We start from the raw sequence: 17,026 nt of genomic DNA, 5'->3' as shown, positions 1-17,026 counted from the left end.
CCCTATGGGAAATGCATACAAATGACTTCTTTTAGAGAACCACTGAATGGAATGAAACCAAACATGGCATGAATGTTCCTTATGAGGTGCTGACCAAGTGTTGTTACTTTGTAGCCGATCCATCATCCAAGATGGCCGCCAGCGGGGGACTTAGTTTAACATAGGACCCATGGGAAATGCATACAAATGACTTCTTCTAGAGAACCACTGAATGGAATGAAACCAAACATGGCATGAATGTTCCTTATGAGGTGCTGCCCAAGTGGTGTTACTTTGTAGCCGATCCATCATCCAAGATGGCCGCCAGCGGGGGACTTAGTTTAACATAGGACCCTATGGGAAATGTATACAAATGACTTTTTTTAGAGAGCCACTGAATGGAATGAAACCAAACATGGCATGAATGTTCCTTATGAGGTGCTGATCAAGTGTTGTTACTTTGTAGCCGATCCATTATCCAAGATGGCCGCCAGCGGGGACTTAGTTTAACATAGGACCCTATGGGAAATATATACAAATGTCTTCTTTTAGAGAACCACTGAATGGAATGAAACCAAACATGGCATGAACGTTCCTTATAAGGTGTTGATCAAGTGTTGTTACTTTGTAGCCGATCCATCATCCAAGATGGCTGCCAGCAGGGGACTTAGTTTAACATAGGACCCTATGGGAAATGCATACAAAAGTCTTCTTCTAAAGAACCACTGAATGGAATGAAATCAAACATAGCATGAGTGTTTCTTTCCTTATGAGGTGCTGGCCAAGTGTTGTTACTTTTAGCCAAATTTTATATTTTTTATGATTTCAAAAACCCAAGTAGAATCAGGTGAGCGATACAGGCTCTTGAGAGCCTCTAGTTTTCTTCAAGTTTTTAGTCATAAGTTCAATCCACCATTTTCTACATAAGAAAATGCCTGAACCAAGTCAGGAATATGACAGTTGTTATCCATTCGTTCGATGTGTTTGAGCTTTTGATTTTGCCATTTGATTGTGTACTTTCCTTTTTGAATTTTCCTCGGAGTTCAGTATTTTTGTGATTTTACTTTTTATTTACAATTTCCTTCTAATAAAACATTGACTAAACCCATTAACCAAAATAAATCGATGCATACAGGTACCTTATCATAAATAAAATATTATATTGCTGGTACATGTATGTGCCATACGTCGTTTGAAGCAAAAATATGTAATCTAGTAAAACTTGTTATGGTAAAATTTAGTATTTCCATCAAAGTGCTCATGGTAAATGTTATAATGTATCAGAATCTAACGGTTTTATATCTGTCCGATTTTTTTTTATATTTATGTCAATATTATACTAAAACTAAATTTCACGGAATTTTAAGGTTTATATTTTCACTTTTGTGCACAAACAACAATAAAGAACGAAAAAAGCGCCACGATATCTTTTTATAACTCATTTTTAAAGTGCAAGGTTGCGAATCAATTCGATAAGTTTATTAAGCTTAAAATTGAAGATCAATACGATTACTATTTGTTTGCATTATTAATACTGTTATCATAAAAAACAGGATGTGAAATGGGGTTAATCTGTCATACTTTGTTAAAGTTGTACTGAATAAATATAGCTGATTTACAAACCACTCCTCTTTGCTAGAGATACTTAATATTAATAGATGTTTTGTTTCCTTTACTTTCTGATTCACAGAAGCGACCTCCATGTTTCATATCAGAGATGCTAATACATTGAAAATGTTGAAAAAAGACATGCATGTAAACTTTCCATTCCAGTATACGGTTTTTACATGTCGTGTCAACTATTATATTATTTGTTTGTATTTTCTCTGTGATAAACGTTTTTGTGTTTGTGTGTCTTTTGGCTGTATTTCAGTCGCGTAGTGTTGTTATTTAAGCGATATTTTAGCATTGTCATAAAGCGGGATGTTTGGCTAGCCATTTCACCAGGTTCGAACCACATCTTTTCTTAAATATTCCTGTAACAAGTCAGGAATATTGAAGCTTTTATATCAAGTAGTTCGTTTCTATGTATGATGGCGTTTGCTTTTGTTGCAGTTCTATGTTCATTTTTTGTTCTCCAAAAACACGAACACTCTTTTGCTGTAAAAGGTAACAGTGTGTTTGAAATAAAGAATATATTCGTTTTTGAAATCATTAGTCTTCATGCCTTGATAGTTAGAATAAATATATGATTGCTAAGCGTTTTTAATTGAATCGTTGCAATGTAGAAGTTTTATGGTATTTGAAACGGCAATAACTTTTTTTTATTGCAATTGGATTATACTAGGTACGGCTAATGTCAATTACTGAATGTATATTTTCAGCGCAGTTATGAAACTTCTAATCAATGATATATAACAATGATTATAAGAAGACATCTGTTGTTTATGGACACTTAGATGATGTATATTTTTATCAGATTTAACTTAATGTTTCATCGATATGGTGTCCGGTAACTCGTCAATTGTTTTGTAAACAGTGAACTGATGAGAATACTGCTGATACGATGCTTTAATTCGTGGCTATTTTTCATCTTTCACTCTCTGTCATAGTAGTGGACTACTATGTGATGATTTGTATATATGATATTTTTCTAATTGTAAACAATATTTATCTTTACATAGCATTGTCTTGATTTTGTTTCTCCGGTACAGACTATTTAGCTTAGGTGTGTTTCAGTTTCATTCCCTATGATACTAACTAATAGTACTTTCTGACAAGAAACACGATTTGAGACGGTGTATTACTTAAATCTCCTATGTTAATTCAACATAAAAGATTCCTTTATTAAAAGGTTACTCTTTGTCTACACATCAATTAATCAGTAGCAGATTGTGATTAAACAGAATTGCCGTTACAATAAGAGGGGTATGATAAGAGCAAACCTGTTGTCTTACAAAGTAAGTTAATTTCATCAATACTGTCAGATTTGTGTTACGTTGTTGATGTATAATGAGACTGACATAAACTGAAGACTTTAGTGCAGAAAAGTCACTAAAAGTATCACTATGACATATTTGACCATTTATCATTTCAGTTGTAGGTTTTAGTATTAGCAGACTGAGTAATGGTGTTTTTCATAAGGAACACTGAAGCCCTAATTCAGATAAGCAATACAAAATTCTAAAATACAAATACTACTATCTGACAAACTAATTTCTTATCAACATTTGAAGATTCTTGGATAGATTTGTATTTCTTTTTGAATTTCAAATTAATGGAGCAAACAATATGGTCTTATCACATACTTACACTGTACTATTTTATGATATCATATTACACATTCTGATATTATATATCGTTTTATAAATGCAAAATATTAATGCAAAAAATAAGATAACCTTCACTTAGGATTCAGTCTAACATGACATATGCTATTAACCTAACATGGAGTGCATGTAGCTGTATCCTAGCGTTACTGTAGTAAATAACAGAAGTAGGATAGCCTAATAAAAGAACAGACAACATTAGATAAGAAAACAGCAAAGACATGGCTGTAGGATAAAACACAAAACAAATAAACAACAAAAAACATAAATAAACAAATACCACCAGATACTTCAGTCAACAACAGAAGAACCGCTGAAGGATTGCCAACTAAAAGATTGGACACCAGTTACCGTAGTGAACATCAGAAATACGGATGTAGTTTTTGTTTTGTTTTACCAAAGAGCATATGCCAGTTACGTTAGAGAACAGAAGAACAAGAGAATAACCCCTGTTTGGTAGTAAATTTAAAAACGATTACGTATTACTTTATTTGATAGTAGGGGCACGGGTATAGAGGATAGCGATTTCAGAGAAACTTTATTTAATAGTAGGGGCACGGCTATAGAGGATAACGATTTCAGAGAAACTTTATTTAATAGTAGGGTCACGGCTATAGAGGATAGCGATTTCAGAGAAACTTTATTTAATAGTAGGGGCACGGCTATAGAGGATAACGATTTCAGAGAAACTTTATTTAATAGTAGGGTCACGGCTATAGAGGATAGCGATTTCAGAGAAACTTTATTTAATAGTATGGGCACGGCTATAGAGGACACCGATTTCAGAGAAACTTTATTTAATAGTAGGGTCACGGCTATAGAGGATAGCGATTTCAGAGAAACTTTATTTAATAGTAGGGGCACGGCTATAGAGGATAGCGATTTCAGAGAAACTTTATTTAATAGTAGGGTCACGGCTGTAGAGGATAGAGATTTCAGAGAAACTTTATTTAATAGTAGGGGCACGGCTATAGAGGACACCGATTTCAGAGAAACTTTATTTAATAGTAGGGGCACGGCTATAGAGGATAGCGATTTCAGATAACGAAATTGCGTTACCATAGTGAACAGAAGATGCACAGTTATATGATAGCAAATAGAAAGAACAAACATGTTGTATGTCTGATATTGTGTCTCTTTATTTTCGGCCGTCATCTCACAATTTCATAATTTGTTTTTATAGAAATACCTTAAATTGTTTTACAAACTGCTTTTTAAAGGAAAACTGCTAACACAAATGACATACTTTGTGTTGTATCATGGCGATAGTGTGATTTTTAAGTCCTATTAAGCGAAATCAAGAATTTTTCCTGAAATACCATGTCTTTTATCTAGACACTATTTTCTGTTCTGTTTTAAATAAAAGCATTTCATTACTCTCTTTCTGTTAAGAAAAAACAGTTCTAGTGATAATCTCTCAAATTATCTTAACTTAAAGATAAATTGCTTTCTTTTATTTTTTGTTTGCAGTTTAAGACAAATATAACCTCTATAATTTATTTTCTTTATTACAGATAAGATTAGTTATTTTATAATGATAGATAAAAGTGACGAATGATATAATGGCTTACGATTTTGTGTTGAAGCAGAATGTACATTGTAGTAATATGTTAACATAAAAACCGAATTCCAAAGTTTCTCATCAAACCAAAGCTATTAATTAAGGTATAGTTACATAAGCTTGATAGGTAGGTCTCATAAAAAGATCAAATTAAATTATCTTTAAATTCACTTCTGCTCCTATTGATTAGATATTTTCGTATGAGTGTTTGATTTGGTACATGTATTTCAATTTATTTCAAAGTCTTTTGACATGTAATAACCCAATTGATCAACACAATCGGACAATAAGGTAAACGTACCATTACATATCTGGTAACGCTTTATTGGTATTTATTTCTGAATCTTAAAGATTAAGTTCAGCAGACCAAACATGAAGTTCCCACTTGAATAATCAACTTCTGTTAATGAATGCAAATAGAAATGCAAGTAAGATCCAAGTGCGTTAAAGAAGAATTACTTACGGTTAATATACGAAATTGATTTTAAGGCTTGCAAATCCTATTGACGACAGACTTTAAAAAGTATTTACAATATGAATATTGTTGAGTGTTATATTTGTAAATGTTTTGTAATATTTGGATGGGTCAAATTCTGTCTGACCTGAAAATCGGTTAAATATAAATATTTCAATATATAAGCTTGTAACGATTAGTAAACAAGCTGTGCTTCATTACTAAGTATTAATCACTCGTTTATTTCAGTATAAAATATATAGTGAACAAAATCAATTTTCCATAAATACACTTAAGTGTGGCTACCACAGTATCGGTTTAAATAAATTTTATTTCGAAAACTTAATCAAAATTGACAATTTACCGAGGTATAACGTCTAAAAAATAGCAAGGAGATACCCTAAGCAGTAGTTTCATCCCGCAACATGTGCATGTATCTTATTTAAGTCAGGGACCTCGTAAAAGTCTTCTGTTTAACACTGATCTGGATAATTTGTTGTTGATGATATATCTTTGAGAGTCTTTATTAGATGTATTCTGTTAACTTGTTTTGACATATTTCATAGTCACTTGTCTATTGTGGAACTCTAAATATATTTTTAAGATGATCTCTAGATTTATTTTTGTCATTGAGTTTGTATGTCATTGAGCTTGTATGTCATTGAGTTTGTATGTCGTTGAGTTTGTATGTCGTTGAAGAATTTTTATTTATTTCTATCATACATTTTACATTTTAAGATGAAACGAGTTAAGGTTGATCGACACGCAAAACGACCTGTTGCAATGACTTACAACTTTTTTTATAGAAGTTTTGTATGAAACATTTCTATTATTTGAGTTTTATTTTTTTGTAAAATAAGGTGTGACTGTAAATATTGATACGATTGTTAATTTGACATTACATTGATTAATGAGTCAACTGATATCATATATGGCGTGTTCATACAGGACAGGAATAAAAACTTTGAATCTGAAAGGCAATGACTAGAAACAATTCATATCAAATATCACTTCTTTAGCGCATATGCATGGAAATGAAGACAGATTGTGTAATAGTGTTCAAAAGTAAGACCTAAGTACTGAAGCTAATGGTTATTCTCGATGATTCTTTTGAAGTATGCTTTGTTAGTACACTCCCTCCAATGATCTATGTTTCTTAGTACGTAATGATTGATGTGGTATGAATCTATTACTTTATAAAGTATTTAACGTATTTGTTGATACCTGTTTGAAAAATATTTGTTGGTCATAGATTTTGCTTGAATTTGTAACAAGATATGTTTTCCTTCGTTGTTAAAGAAGTAGGCATGTTTTCCTCATTACTAAGCGTTATTTTTTGGACTATAATATACATCTAATTCTTGCATATAAATACAGCAGGTAGTATCCAAAATATAAGTCACCTAACTGCACTTTCTGCAAACAAACATCATGCAAACATTAATAATAAAAGTTATAATAAAATAGAACAAAAAGTGATTAAAAGTGGTGATCTGACGTGTTGTTTTACAGTTTGTGTATTTGAAATATTTTTTTAATATATATCTACATTGCATGAACAGCTAGAGTGATAATCTCGACATGAAGTTCCTACGGTTTTATGTTCTGTTTTACTCTGTATAATGGTGCATAGAAATTGTTTTCATGATATGATAAAATTCATAATGTTTTCAAAACTGAATTTCAATCGGTAACTTTCACGAGATTATGTATGTATAGCATATTGATGACGCAAACTGTTTCCTTCGAGTTGTTGCTCACGTCTAATTTATTGTTTCGTTTAAAAATGTAAAAGATGTACGGCATATATTTTCATATGAAAGCGTTTCACCAATTCAATAAAAAAAAATATAAGTGGTATAAATGTGTCCAAACAATGCGTCATTATTAAGTTAAAAGGCTTTACTTTTCAGTGTTGTTTATATTGCAATAGCATAAAAAGTGCAGAAAGCTTGGTATTGTGTTATGCCAAAATAAATCTGTGCATAGGTAGATTTACAGAAAGTTAATAAAAGTATTATTGTAAAGTTATACTATAAACGAATCGTTGAGTTCTTTCCTAAACACACAAGATTCAAGGATTTTTGTTTACATCATCACTTACAGTTTTCAAGAAATCTGCGGACCTCTTGCAAGATGACTGCATATATTTTTTTGTTGCTTTTTCGTATTCGTATACCCATCCCCTTTGATTAATAGGTTGCCAAAAATGAAGACTTCGTAATAAATATTTTATAAATGATATAACCATAAAAGATGCATTGGAAATGCTTTTTATATTAAATCATTGGACATTGAACTATACCTTACTGATACTTGTCTATGAAACAAATTTATCTTCTTATCACGACATTTTGATACCGGTCGTAACGATGTTTTAGTAATGAACACATTATATTCTTAAACATTACTGCAACTGTTACTGCTTGCATTACTAACCACCTGAGAAATATAGTAATGCACAGAGGGTGTCTATGGAATATTTCCGTCGTTAAAGATATTGACAATAATAATGGAAAAGATTAAGGGATTGTAAAAGATCACCTAGAAAATCTTCAAAAGCGAGAACAAACGTTTGATGTATCAAGAGAGAGTTAATGTGCATTATAATTGGCGTTTGAAGATGAAACATTTTAATTTTCAAGATGTCAGATCAATACGCTATTAATAAGCAACATTATACCTAACTCTGTCGTATATCGGAAGGTTATTTAGGTTTGTATGCATTTAGAATTCGTCTAACTTCATCTGAATATTAAATATTAATTAAAATTAATATACAAGTGTGCCTTTCTGAGTCCAAGATGTACGATCAATTAACAATCTGTGAAATATCTATGAATATAAAACATGCACGTTACAGAGCTACAATCAAGTTCAGTTTTCGATTAGAAATAAGTCGGTCTTGATAATTTATAATAAGCGAAACGACACCAAAATCGTCAAAATAAACGCAATATAATGACTATTTCAAGCTTCAAAATCGAAGATTTTCATAAATGACTAAAATTTCAAAGAGTATAGAAATATAAACTAAGACGACTGTCCTTACTATACGGAACATGAAGACTACTGCTTCTTTAGTTGTAGTCATTGTCCTGACTATAAATTATATGCGATGAAATAATTGTCATCCAAAAGTTATGCATATAAAGATGTCCTTTGCAGCATACTGAAACGAAAGTAAAATCTTTAAAAAATATTTGAACAACATACAAATTATGTTTATAGAGCCTTATTGTGTGCCAAAGTTGAATGTAATTATTAATTTACATATTTTCAATAAGTAAAGATGTACTTGGTACTTCTGTCAACTGGTCAGTGTGTTTGTTTCCATTACTGTCGGTATGAATTAAGGTTATCGTTAGGTGCAGTACCGGGTAATAAACTAATACCAACTATTTGTAATGAACGTGTCAATGCGGGAAGTCTTTATTCCTTACTCGCTGATCAGAAGCACATTGATTGAAGCTGACAACCAGAAGTCAAGGTTGAGTTTATCACAACTTCCTTCGGTATCAATGAATGACAATTTGTTTTAGTCAGTATGAATGGTTATGTCAGAGCCAGTAGTTTTAAGAATTTTCCATGACAATCAACATGTGTAAATATAGAAATAGTAAACAACAATACAGATTAATTAACGTGAAGCGATCCTTTTAATAAATGCCAATACTTGATAAGTTGCTGCATCTAAACCTTGTATTTCATAAAAGCAGGAAAAGCAAACACAATTATGCCTTTTATTTGTATTTTTTATGGCTGAACAGTAGGCCCAAAGGTTTGTGTATAACGGAAGTTAAATAAAATGTTTATATAAAATTGTTTTGTATATGAATCAGTCACTCCGAAATAGTATCTAAATAATTAAAATGCTTCCAATATTATGTTGCCAGATTATTTTTCTGATAATCATTGATGACTATAAGGTTCATTATATGTTAAATAATGCCCCATATTCATCACTTTCAACAAGGGAAGATGCAGTAATCTCTGCCATTTATAATTTTTCTAAAGTTAAAACTTGCAAATTGTACATGACACCTATCACCTCATTAAAGATAATACGCTAATATTATAAAATTTTGAAATTTTTGAAATACTTAGACGTTTCTACCTCAGGTATTCGCACTTTATTTGGCCATTTTAACTTTTTTGGATTCGAGCGTCTCTGATGAGTCTTTTGTAGACGAAACGCGCGTCTGGCGTATATATAAAATTTAGTCCTGGTATCTATGATGAGTTTATTGACGTGTCAGTTAATATTCTATTTAATATGTGTTTTATAATAACGATAAAGTTAGCTAGAGATGACAAGCTGGTATGAGATATGTCATTATGATCTCTAGTTGATACATGTGAAAGGTAATCTTACCTAGTAATCATTATCAAAAGAAAAAAAAGTGTATCAATAGATTGTTTGACTTTATATTTCTTAATATTTTCTTGTAAGTCGTAAAGGAAAGTATTGAAAAACCTCTAAGAAAGTTTGCAAAAAAGATTTCTATAAAGAGAAAATTCAGGTGTTAAACCCAACTATCCACATACAACATACTATAAAACATTTAAATCTCATGAAGAAATAGAGTTGTGATTTTTATCTTCAGATGATCTGTACTGTAATACTACTTCGGACTTCTTTGGCTGCTGGAATTTTACGAGAGCTGGTACAGCAATGACAAAACCGTGTCCTTATCTCCCAGGCTTTAACACAAAAGGTACAGAAAAATAGAACCATTTGTTATCCAAGGATTCAGGTTTAAAATGAGGTGCAAAACAGACGATAAAAGGATTCCAAGAAATCAACTGATTTGCCTCACAGTTATAGAACATATTCATATACATAGTTATATACGTCTATGATATTGATGAAATTGAAATAGAAGCACAAAACACATGTTTTGTTTTTGTTTTAATTGAGTGTAACCCTACTCGATGCAATTTGTCAGATTGTATTTTGTATCCTTTATTTGCTAGTTTTCATGTCTTTTTAATGCTCTGAGCTTTTATGATGAAGTTAAATCCAGATAAGTGCATCGGACATGAAATTTATAATGTGTTGCTTTCTTTTTTTTATTTACAGAAATAGCATATAAAAATTGTTCAGAAAATGGGACATGGGAACGTGCTAATTATATGAAATGTCGAATGACCAGAGAAATAGAGGAGGTTTGTCTCAATACAAATACATGTTATTATATAAAAAAGAAGATGTGGTATTATTGCCAATGAGACAACTATCCACAAAAGACCAAAATGACACAGACATTAACAACTATAGGTCGTTTTAAGCTTAATGACATTTTATAATACAAAGTAAAACAAAACAACCGAACTCCTAAAAAATTCAAAACGCAAATGGCAAAATCATAAGCTCCAAAATATCAAACGAATGACAAACAACTGTCATATTCCTGACTTGGTACATTTTTTTGTGTAGCGTTTTATAGTTTAATATATTGTATTAAAATAGTATTTGACTGCCTTTAGTTAAAATATACTTATACATACTATAGATAAACATTTAAATTCAAAATGAATGATTAAAATTCCTGAAAAATAGATGCGCCTTTTGAATCATTCATTCTTTCACTCTCATATATATTTTGTAGCTATTAAAAAAAATCCAATTAAATGATTTACTGTATATCTTCACATCAATTTGACATTTACCGATGAGGAACCATGATGATTTTAAAAATTGTATAAAGAATATATTCAATTCGAACGCGTAGACTTTTTATACATATTTCTATCTATATTAAGAATGTATATTATTGCAGGATTTAAACAAGGAAGTGTTGAATGCTTTTCGTCATATATACATATCACTTGTTGGATTTTCTATATCAATAACCCTGTTGGTGATATCATTATTTATATTTTTTAAATTTAGGTAAGTAGTGCTATGATATAAATATTATATATAATCTAAAAAGAAAAAAAAATCACAAATATTCCGAACTCAGTGTAAAATTTAAAATTCTAACCAAATGTAAAAATCAAAAGCTCAAACACAACAGTCAAATTGATAACTTTCGTTTTTCCGACTTGGTACAGGCATTTTTCAAATGTAGGAAACGGTGGATTAAACCTGGTTTGAAAGCTTGCTAAACCTCTCACTTGTATAACAGTCACATAAACTTCTAGTATATTGAAAACGATGTGTCAGAAAATTTATTTTTTCAAGGTTGAAAGCTATATATAAATAAATCAAACCAAATGAGGAATCATGCCAGTGATTGTCCTATACCGTAACTTTGTTTTTTTTTTGCATTTGGATAGATTTGTATTTTGTATATAAGCATACAAAAGGTAGTTGCTGTTTAATTTATTTACACACCTGTTAATGACCGGTCGTTTTATAGCTGAATATAATATGTTGACATCTATCTGTTTATCAACCATAAAAACAGTTCAGTAAAAAGAACAAATTTCCTTGCTGTTTAATATAGTAAACGTCTCTGCTATGAAGTACAACAACAATAGCACAGTAGAGAAAAAAACATCTCTGCTGTGAAACCAAGAGCACAGTTAAAAAGCAAACCATTCTACTGTGAATTATTCAAACAACCAAATAAAGAATTAAAACTGTTAATCTTTGAAACATCCAAACAACTCAGTTAAGAAACAAAAACGTTCTGCTGGGAAGTATTCAAATACTACTCAAAGAGATCAAATCTCTTTGTCGTAAGCACTCCAAATTCTACGGTAAACAGACTAAACTTCTCTGCTGTGAAACATTCAAATACTACAGCAAAGAGACCAAACCTCTCTGCCGTGAAACATTCAAATACTACAGCAAAGAGACCAAACCTCTCTGCCGTGAAAAACTCAAAAACTACAAAAAGAGACTAAACTTCTATTCTGGGAGTAATCCATATACTAAGGTAAAGGAACCAAACCTCTCTGCAATGAAACATCCAAACAACGCAGTTAAGAAACTAAACATTTCTGTTGAGAACCATACACATACTATAGAAAAGAGACGAAACCACTCTTCTGTGAAACATCAAAATATCAAGGTTAAGAAACTAACATTTTTGCTGTGAATTATATGAATTCTACAGAAAAAAGACCATACCTCTCTTCTGTGAAACATCCAAATACTACGGTAAAGAGCCAAACCTCTTTTCTGTGAAATATCCAAACAAATAAGTTAATCAACAAACAAATTCTGCTGTGAACCACCCAAATACTACAGAAAAAAGACCGAAATAGCTTCTATGAAACATTAAAATATTTCAGCAACAGCTTCAAACCTCTATACTGCGACACATGCAAGCACTTAGGTAAAGGAACAAAAACTATATGCCGATAAAGATCCAACTACTAAGTTAAAAGGACCAAACCTCTCTTCCGTGAAACATCCAAATAACTCAGTTAAGAAACAAAACCATTTTACTGTTAAACATCTTAACACTATAGAAAAGATACATAATCTCTCTTCTGTGGAACATCCAAGTAATAAGGTAAAGGTACCAAAACCTCTCTTCTGTGTTACACCCAAATACTACAAAAAGAAACTAAAAAGTAAAATCACAAGAATACTGAACTCAGAGGAAAATCAATTCGGAAAGTCCATAATCACATGGCAAAATCGAATAACAAAACGCATCAAAAACGAATAAACAAGAACTGTCATATTCCTGACTTGGTACAGGCATTTTCAAATGTAGAAAATGGTGGATTGAACCTGGTTTAATAGCTAGCTAAACCTCTCACTTGTATGACAGTCGTATCACATTCCATTATATTGTCACAAAACAAACAGACATAATAGTTAAAAATGTCAAAAATAGGGGTACAGCAGTCAACATTGTGTTATCATATTAATCACTATAAAAACAACAAATGTAACGAAGAAGCACACATCAAATTAACATCCTCATTTTGATTATATTATACGATTTTATTTGTCTATGTAAAATGCACACAACAAGGAAGGAGGGTTTTCAGTACTAGTGTAAAATTGCTCTTCTTTGAATCATCCTTATATAAGGTAAAGGGACCACAGCTCTCTGCTGTGAAATATCCACTCATCTCAGTTAAGAAACAAAATCTTTCTGTTGAGAACCTTATAAATGCTACAGAAAAGTGACGAAGTCTCTACTCTGTCGTGAAACATCAAAATAATAAGGTGAAGGGGCCAAACCTCTCTGTCGTGAAACTTCCAAACAAATTACATAATAAAAACATAGAAAACATCATTACAACGCTAACTAAAAAATCGAACATTTTGATTTTATGTATATACTTGTTGCTCGAATTCAGATCTATAGGACTGCAGTCGAATGGCACAAACTTCAGGGAACAGACCGCTTAGAAATCATTCTTTGAAGGAATGTAAAAATAATGTTTCACAACGGGACGTTTAAAGAAATTTTTTTCCAAATAATACTTTAAGTGATTTCATAATTAAAAAATGTCAGAATTATTATGATGTAACACGATCAAGCCTGCACAAAACGATTATCCAAGTTTGCACATTTAATAATTAGATTTTCTTTATTAAGTTGATTGAGACCATAATGGTATCAATAGTTGTTACAAAAAGTAAATAGAAATTAAACTGTCAATTGTTCTTGAACAATTGAGAGGTCTTTCCTTTTTTAATGTAAAATACATGTTCCAACAGACGTAGAATGTATTGAAAAGGTCAAGGTCAACCTTAAAAAGCTTGAAAACACACTAAAAATCCTTTAAATAAGTTTAAAAACACTAAATTCGCTATCTGGACATGACCTTGACCTTTGGACCTTTGTCAAGGTCATTGGTCCCCAATGCCATTACTGAAGACCCCAAGGGTCTAGGACCTTTGGTTATACAGTAAAAGCTGATTTTGTCTTTTCAAAAACCTAAAACAGGGGTTATGCCCCTTATAGAAAGGTCAAATCTCTTTGGTCAAAATGTAACAAAGTTGCGCCATAATGACCCAAACATTTTCCACCATTTAAAACTTCTGTAAGTATAATGGTTTCTGAGATTATCCCATAACAAGGTGTTAGGTCAAAGGTCAAGGTCAACATACAAATTTGACCTTGAGGTATTTTTTAAAGATACATGAAATGATGATGATTGGTGAAGATCCTATGTGTCTACGACTTACGGTTTTTGAGTTTTGGTGGCCAACCGACACCGGTTAATTTTCATAGGGGCATAACCCTACCAATGAGTCGTTGAATCTTTTCGATCCAAATGTAACGAAGAACCGGGGTCTGGTCCTGAACAAATTTCACCCTTTGTTTTTTTTCTACCTATTACGGTTATGGTGTTGGAACGATAACAAGGTTTTTGGGTTTCGGAGGGATTACTCCGAACCGACAAAATATTTCGACTCACAGGGTGAGTTCCAGATAGGTATTCATGACATCTATACAAAGTGTGAATATGAAAGCGACACGTCTTACGGTTAACGCGGCTAAATTTGTCAAAGTTTAACGGAAGAATAATAATAATAATAATAATAATAATAATAAACAAAAGAAATACAGTAAGGTCTTTCCCTTTTGTAAAAGGAAAGACCTTAATTACAGATTCAATACATTGTGATCTCCAACATCACTATAACAAGTATTAAGCACAAGATATTTCTTCTGTCCTTTATTATACTTCAGTTTCCAAGTGTCACCTTCTCCCCTTTAATGCTATCTACAGCTGTTTATTGTCTAAATATTATAATAAACTAATTAGATTTTTTTTACAAATTGTAACTTGCTTGGAGAATTGTTTCATTGTCACTCATATCACATCTCCTTATATCCAAATGCGGTTGTAACAATGATTGTTTGACCATGAAAGCATATGAACACGAATCAAAGAGAATTTATTTGAATGCATATTTTCTGCCGTATGTCTCTAATGATTTGACAAGTAAAAATATATATGTTTTCCCACTTTTTAAAAGAAGATATATGTAAATCCCACCTAATTATTCTAAGTGATCATACTAATGATTTTTACTATTCCTTGTTGGTGATGTTCATTTTGCATATTTCCCATTTATTTCATTTGATCTACCTACCTATTTCTTTTTAATTTCCTTAATTATAGTCACTGTTGTTGACCTAAACCTCCGTAGGTACCAAATATTACAAGTTGTATTAATTCTAATTATAAAGGAATCAATTAGCCTGTTAGTTATCAACGTGTATGTCTACTCATACTAAATGTCACATAAAATTGAAATCAACTCAAGAAAAACAATTAGTAATTTATCCTTTTTGTGACATCTTATTAAGATCGAACACCATAATGCGTTGAAAAGGGTGGGCAATATCATGATGAACTGTTTTCTGAATTTGGTTACAGCTTAATTTATCTTAATTTGAATATAAGAAAATGAAACGATTACCATTGTAAATGCCATTGCAATATCAGTTAATTTATCTAGACTACATATACATCCATTGGTTTCATTTGTTTTTGGTTTGAACGTTTCACATAAGGATAACATAACAGTCTGCTTAAACTTATACAGTGCTATTTTTATTCCATACATATAATCAGTAGATTTTCAGTTTAGTTTTTCAAGTTAGGTCAAAACTTATGTTGATTGGCTAGTAAATTGACTGCTCATAACTTCAAAAGTAGTTAGAAAAAGATTTTATTGAACGAAAGAAAAAACATCACTATTAAATGTAGTAAAAAAACAAACAAAACAACGGATTTTTTTTTTAAATCGACCAAGTTTTCGGTGTTTCATATTCATCAGTCTTTACTTTCCTGTGTAGTGTTATTATAATGGCTCTTTTTTTTAATTTTTCGTCGTTTTTCGTTTTCCCGCTATTGTATTGACTGTTTTATTCTGATTTTTAATTGTTCCCGTGGTATCGTTTGCCTCTTTTTTTTTTTCGTTTCAGACAACTACGTTGTGACAGAATAACTCTGCATAAAAATTTGTTCATTTCTTATCTACTGACTGCCATTATGTACATCCTGTATAATGTTTTGGTTATAATGGATGGTGATGTACTCCATGATCAGCCGGTATGTATACAAATCTGAATTGTGTTGGTTAAAACGGACGGTGATGTCACTAGAGCGGAAATGCCATCTGCCCGTGTAAATGATAAAATTGTTTCTGGACGATCATTTTATCCTTTATTTTGTTTTTTGCTTTTTTTATGGACAAAACTGTTGTAGATATGGAAAAACTTAAGAGGCAAAATATTTCAGCAAAAATGGATCTTGAGTGAGTCAACATGACCTAATCGTCAGATGCCATAAAAGATCTATCGGTTTTAAATGTCTATTTTGGCACGTTTTACAATTTATCAATTATTTCAAAATGTTATTAGCTAGGTTGAAACCTTAAACAGTACAATTGTCATTAAATACAAATGCTACAAAAGTTTTCACTTGATAAGAATAAGAAATGGCAAACCCATATTTTACCAGCAATAAAATCTTAACACAATGTACAAAAATAGGCAAACGTAAAAGAGAATTGCACAGGTTTTAGAAACAAAGAGTTAAGGATTTGTTTCTTGCTTTTTGTACAAAACGATAAAACTTTCATCTGATATATAACCGGAGTGGAAAATCAATCGTGGTCTTACTCCTATAAAACACAATTTATTGGGTCATCTAATGATCCTTCTTTAGTAAGGTTACCGTCAAATTCTATTAGAATTCCCATGAGGGCTATCAATGTTTATCAAATGTGACTTTATATTATTTAATCAAATCTTTTGTCAATATCTGTGTATAGTGTTGATTAATATAAAAAACTCGATTTGTAGGCCCATTAATGATTTTTAG

General features: G+C 31.4%; 1 protein-coding gene across 5 annotated transcripts in view; it reads left to right on the top strand.

Moving 5' to 3' along the window:
- Positions 1-17,026, top strand: part of LOC143065299 (calcitonin receptor-like) — an 84,814-nt gene that overhangs the window by 52,624 nt on the left and 15,164 nt on the right. For all 5 annotated transcript variants that reach the window (XM_076238800.1, XM_076238799.1, XM_076238798.1 and 2 more), the window contains 4 exons: positions 9,871-9,981; positions 10,347-10,432; positions 11,047-11,159; positions 16,126-16,252. In XM_076238800.1, coding sequence (XP_076094915.1) covers positions 9,871-9,981; positions 10,347-10,432; positions 11,047-11,159; positions 16,126-16,252 — 437 coding nt within the window. The remainder of the gene's footprint in view (positions 1-9,870; positions 9,982-10,346; positions 10,433-11,046; positions 11,160-16,125; positions 16,253-17,026) is intronic.

This window comes from Mytilus galloprovincialis, chromosome 2 (assembly GCF_965363235.1).
Source record: "Mytilus galloprovincialis chromosome 2, xbMytGall1.hap1.1, whole genome shotgun sequence".
NCBI classification, from domain to species: domain Eukaryota; kingdom Metazoa; phylum Mollusca; class Bivalvia; order Mytilida; family Mytilidae; genus Mytilus; species Mytilus galloprovincialis.
Note: the sequence above shows the minus strand (reverse complement) of the source record. Positions and strands in the feature narration are given on the sequence as shown.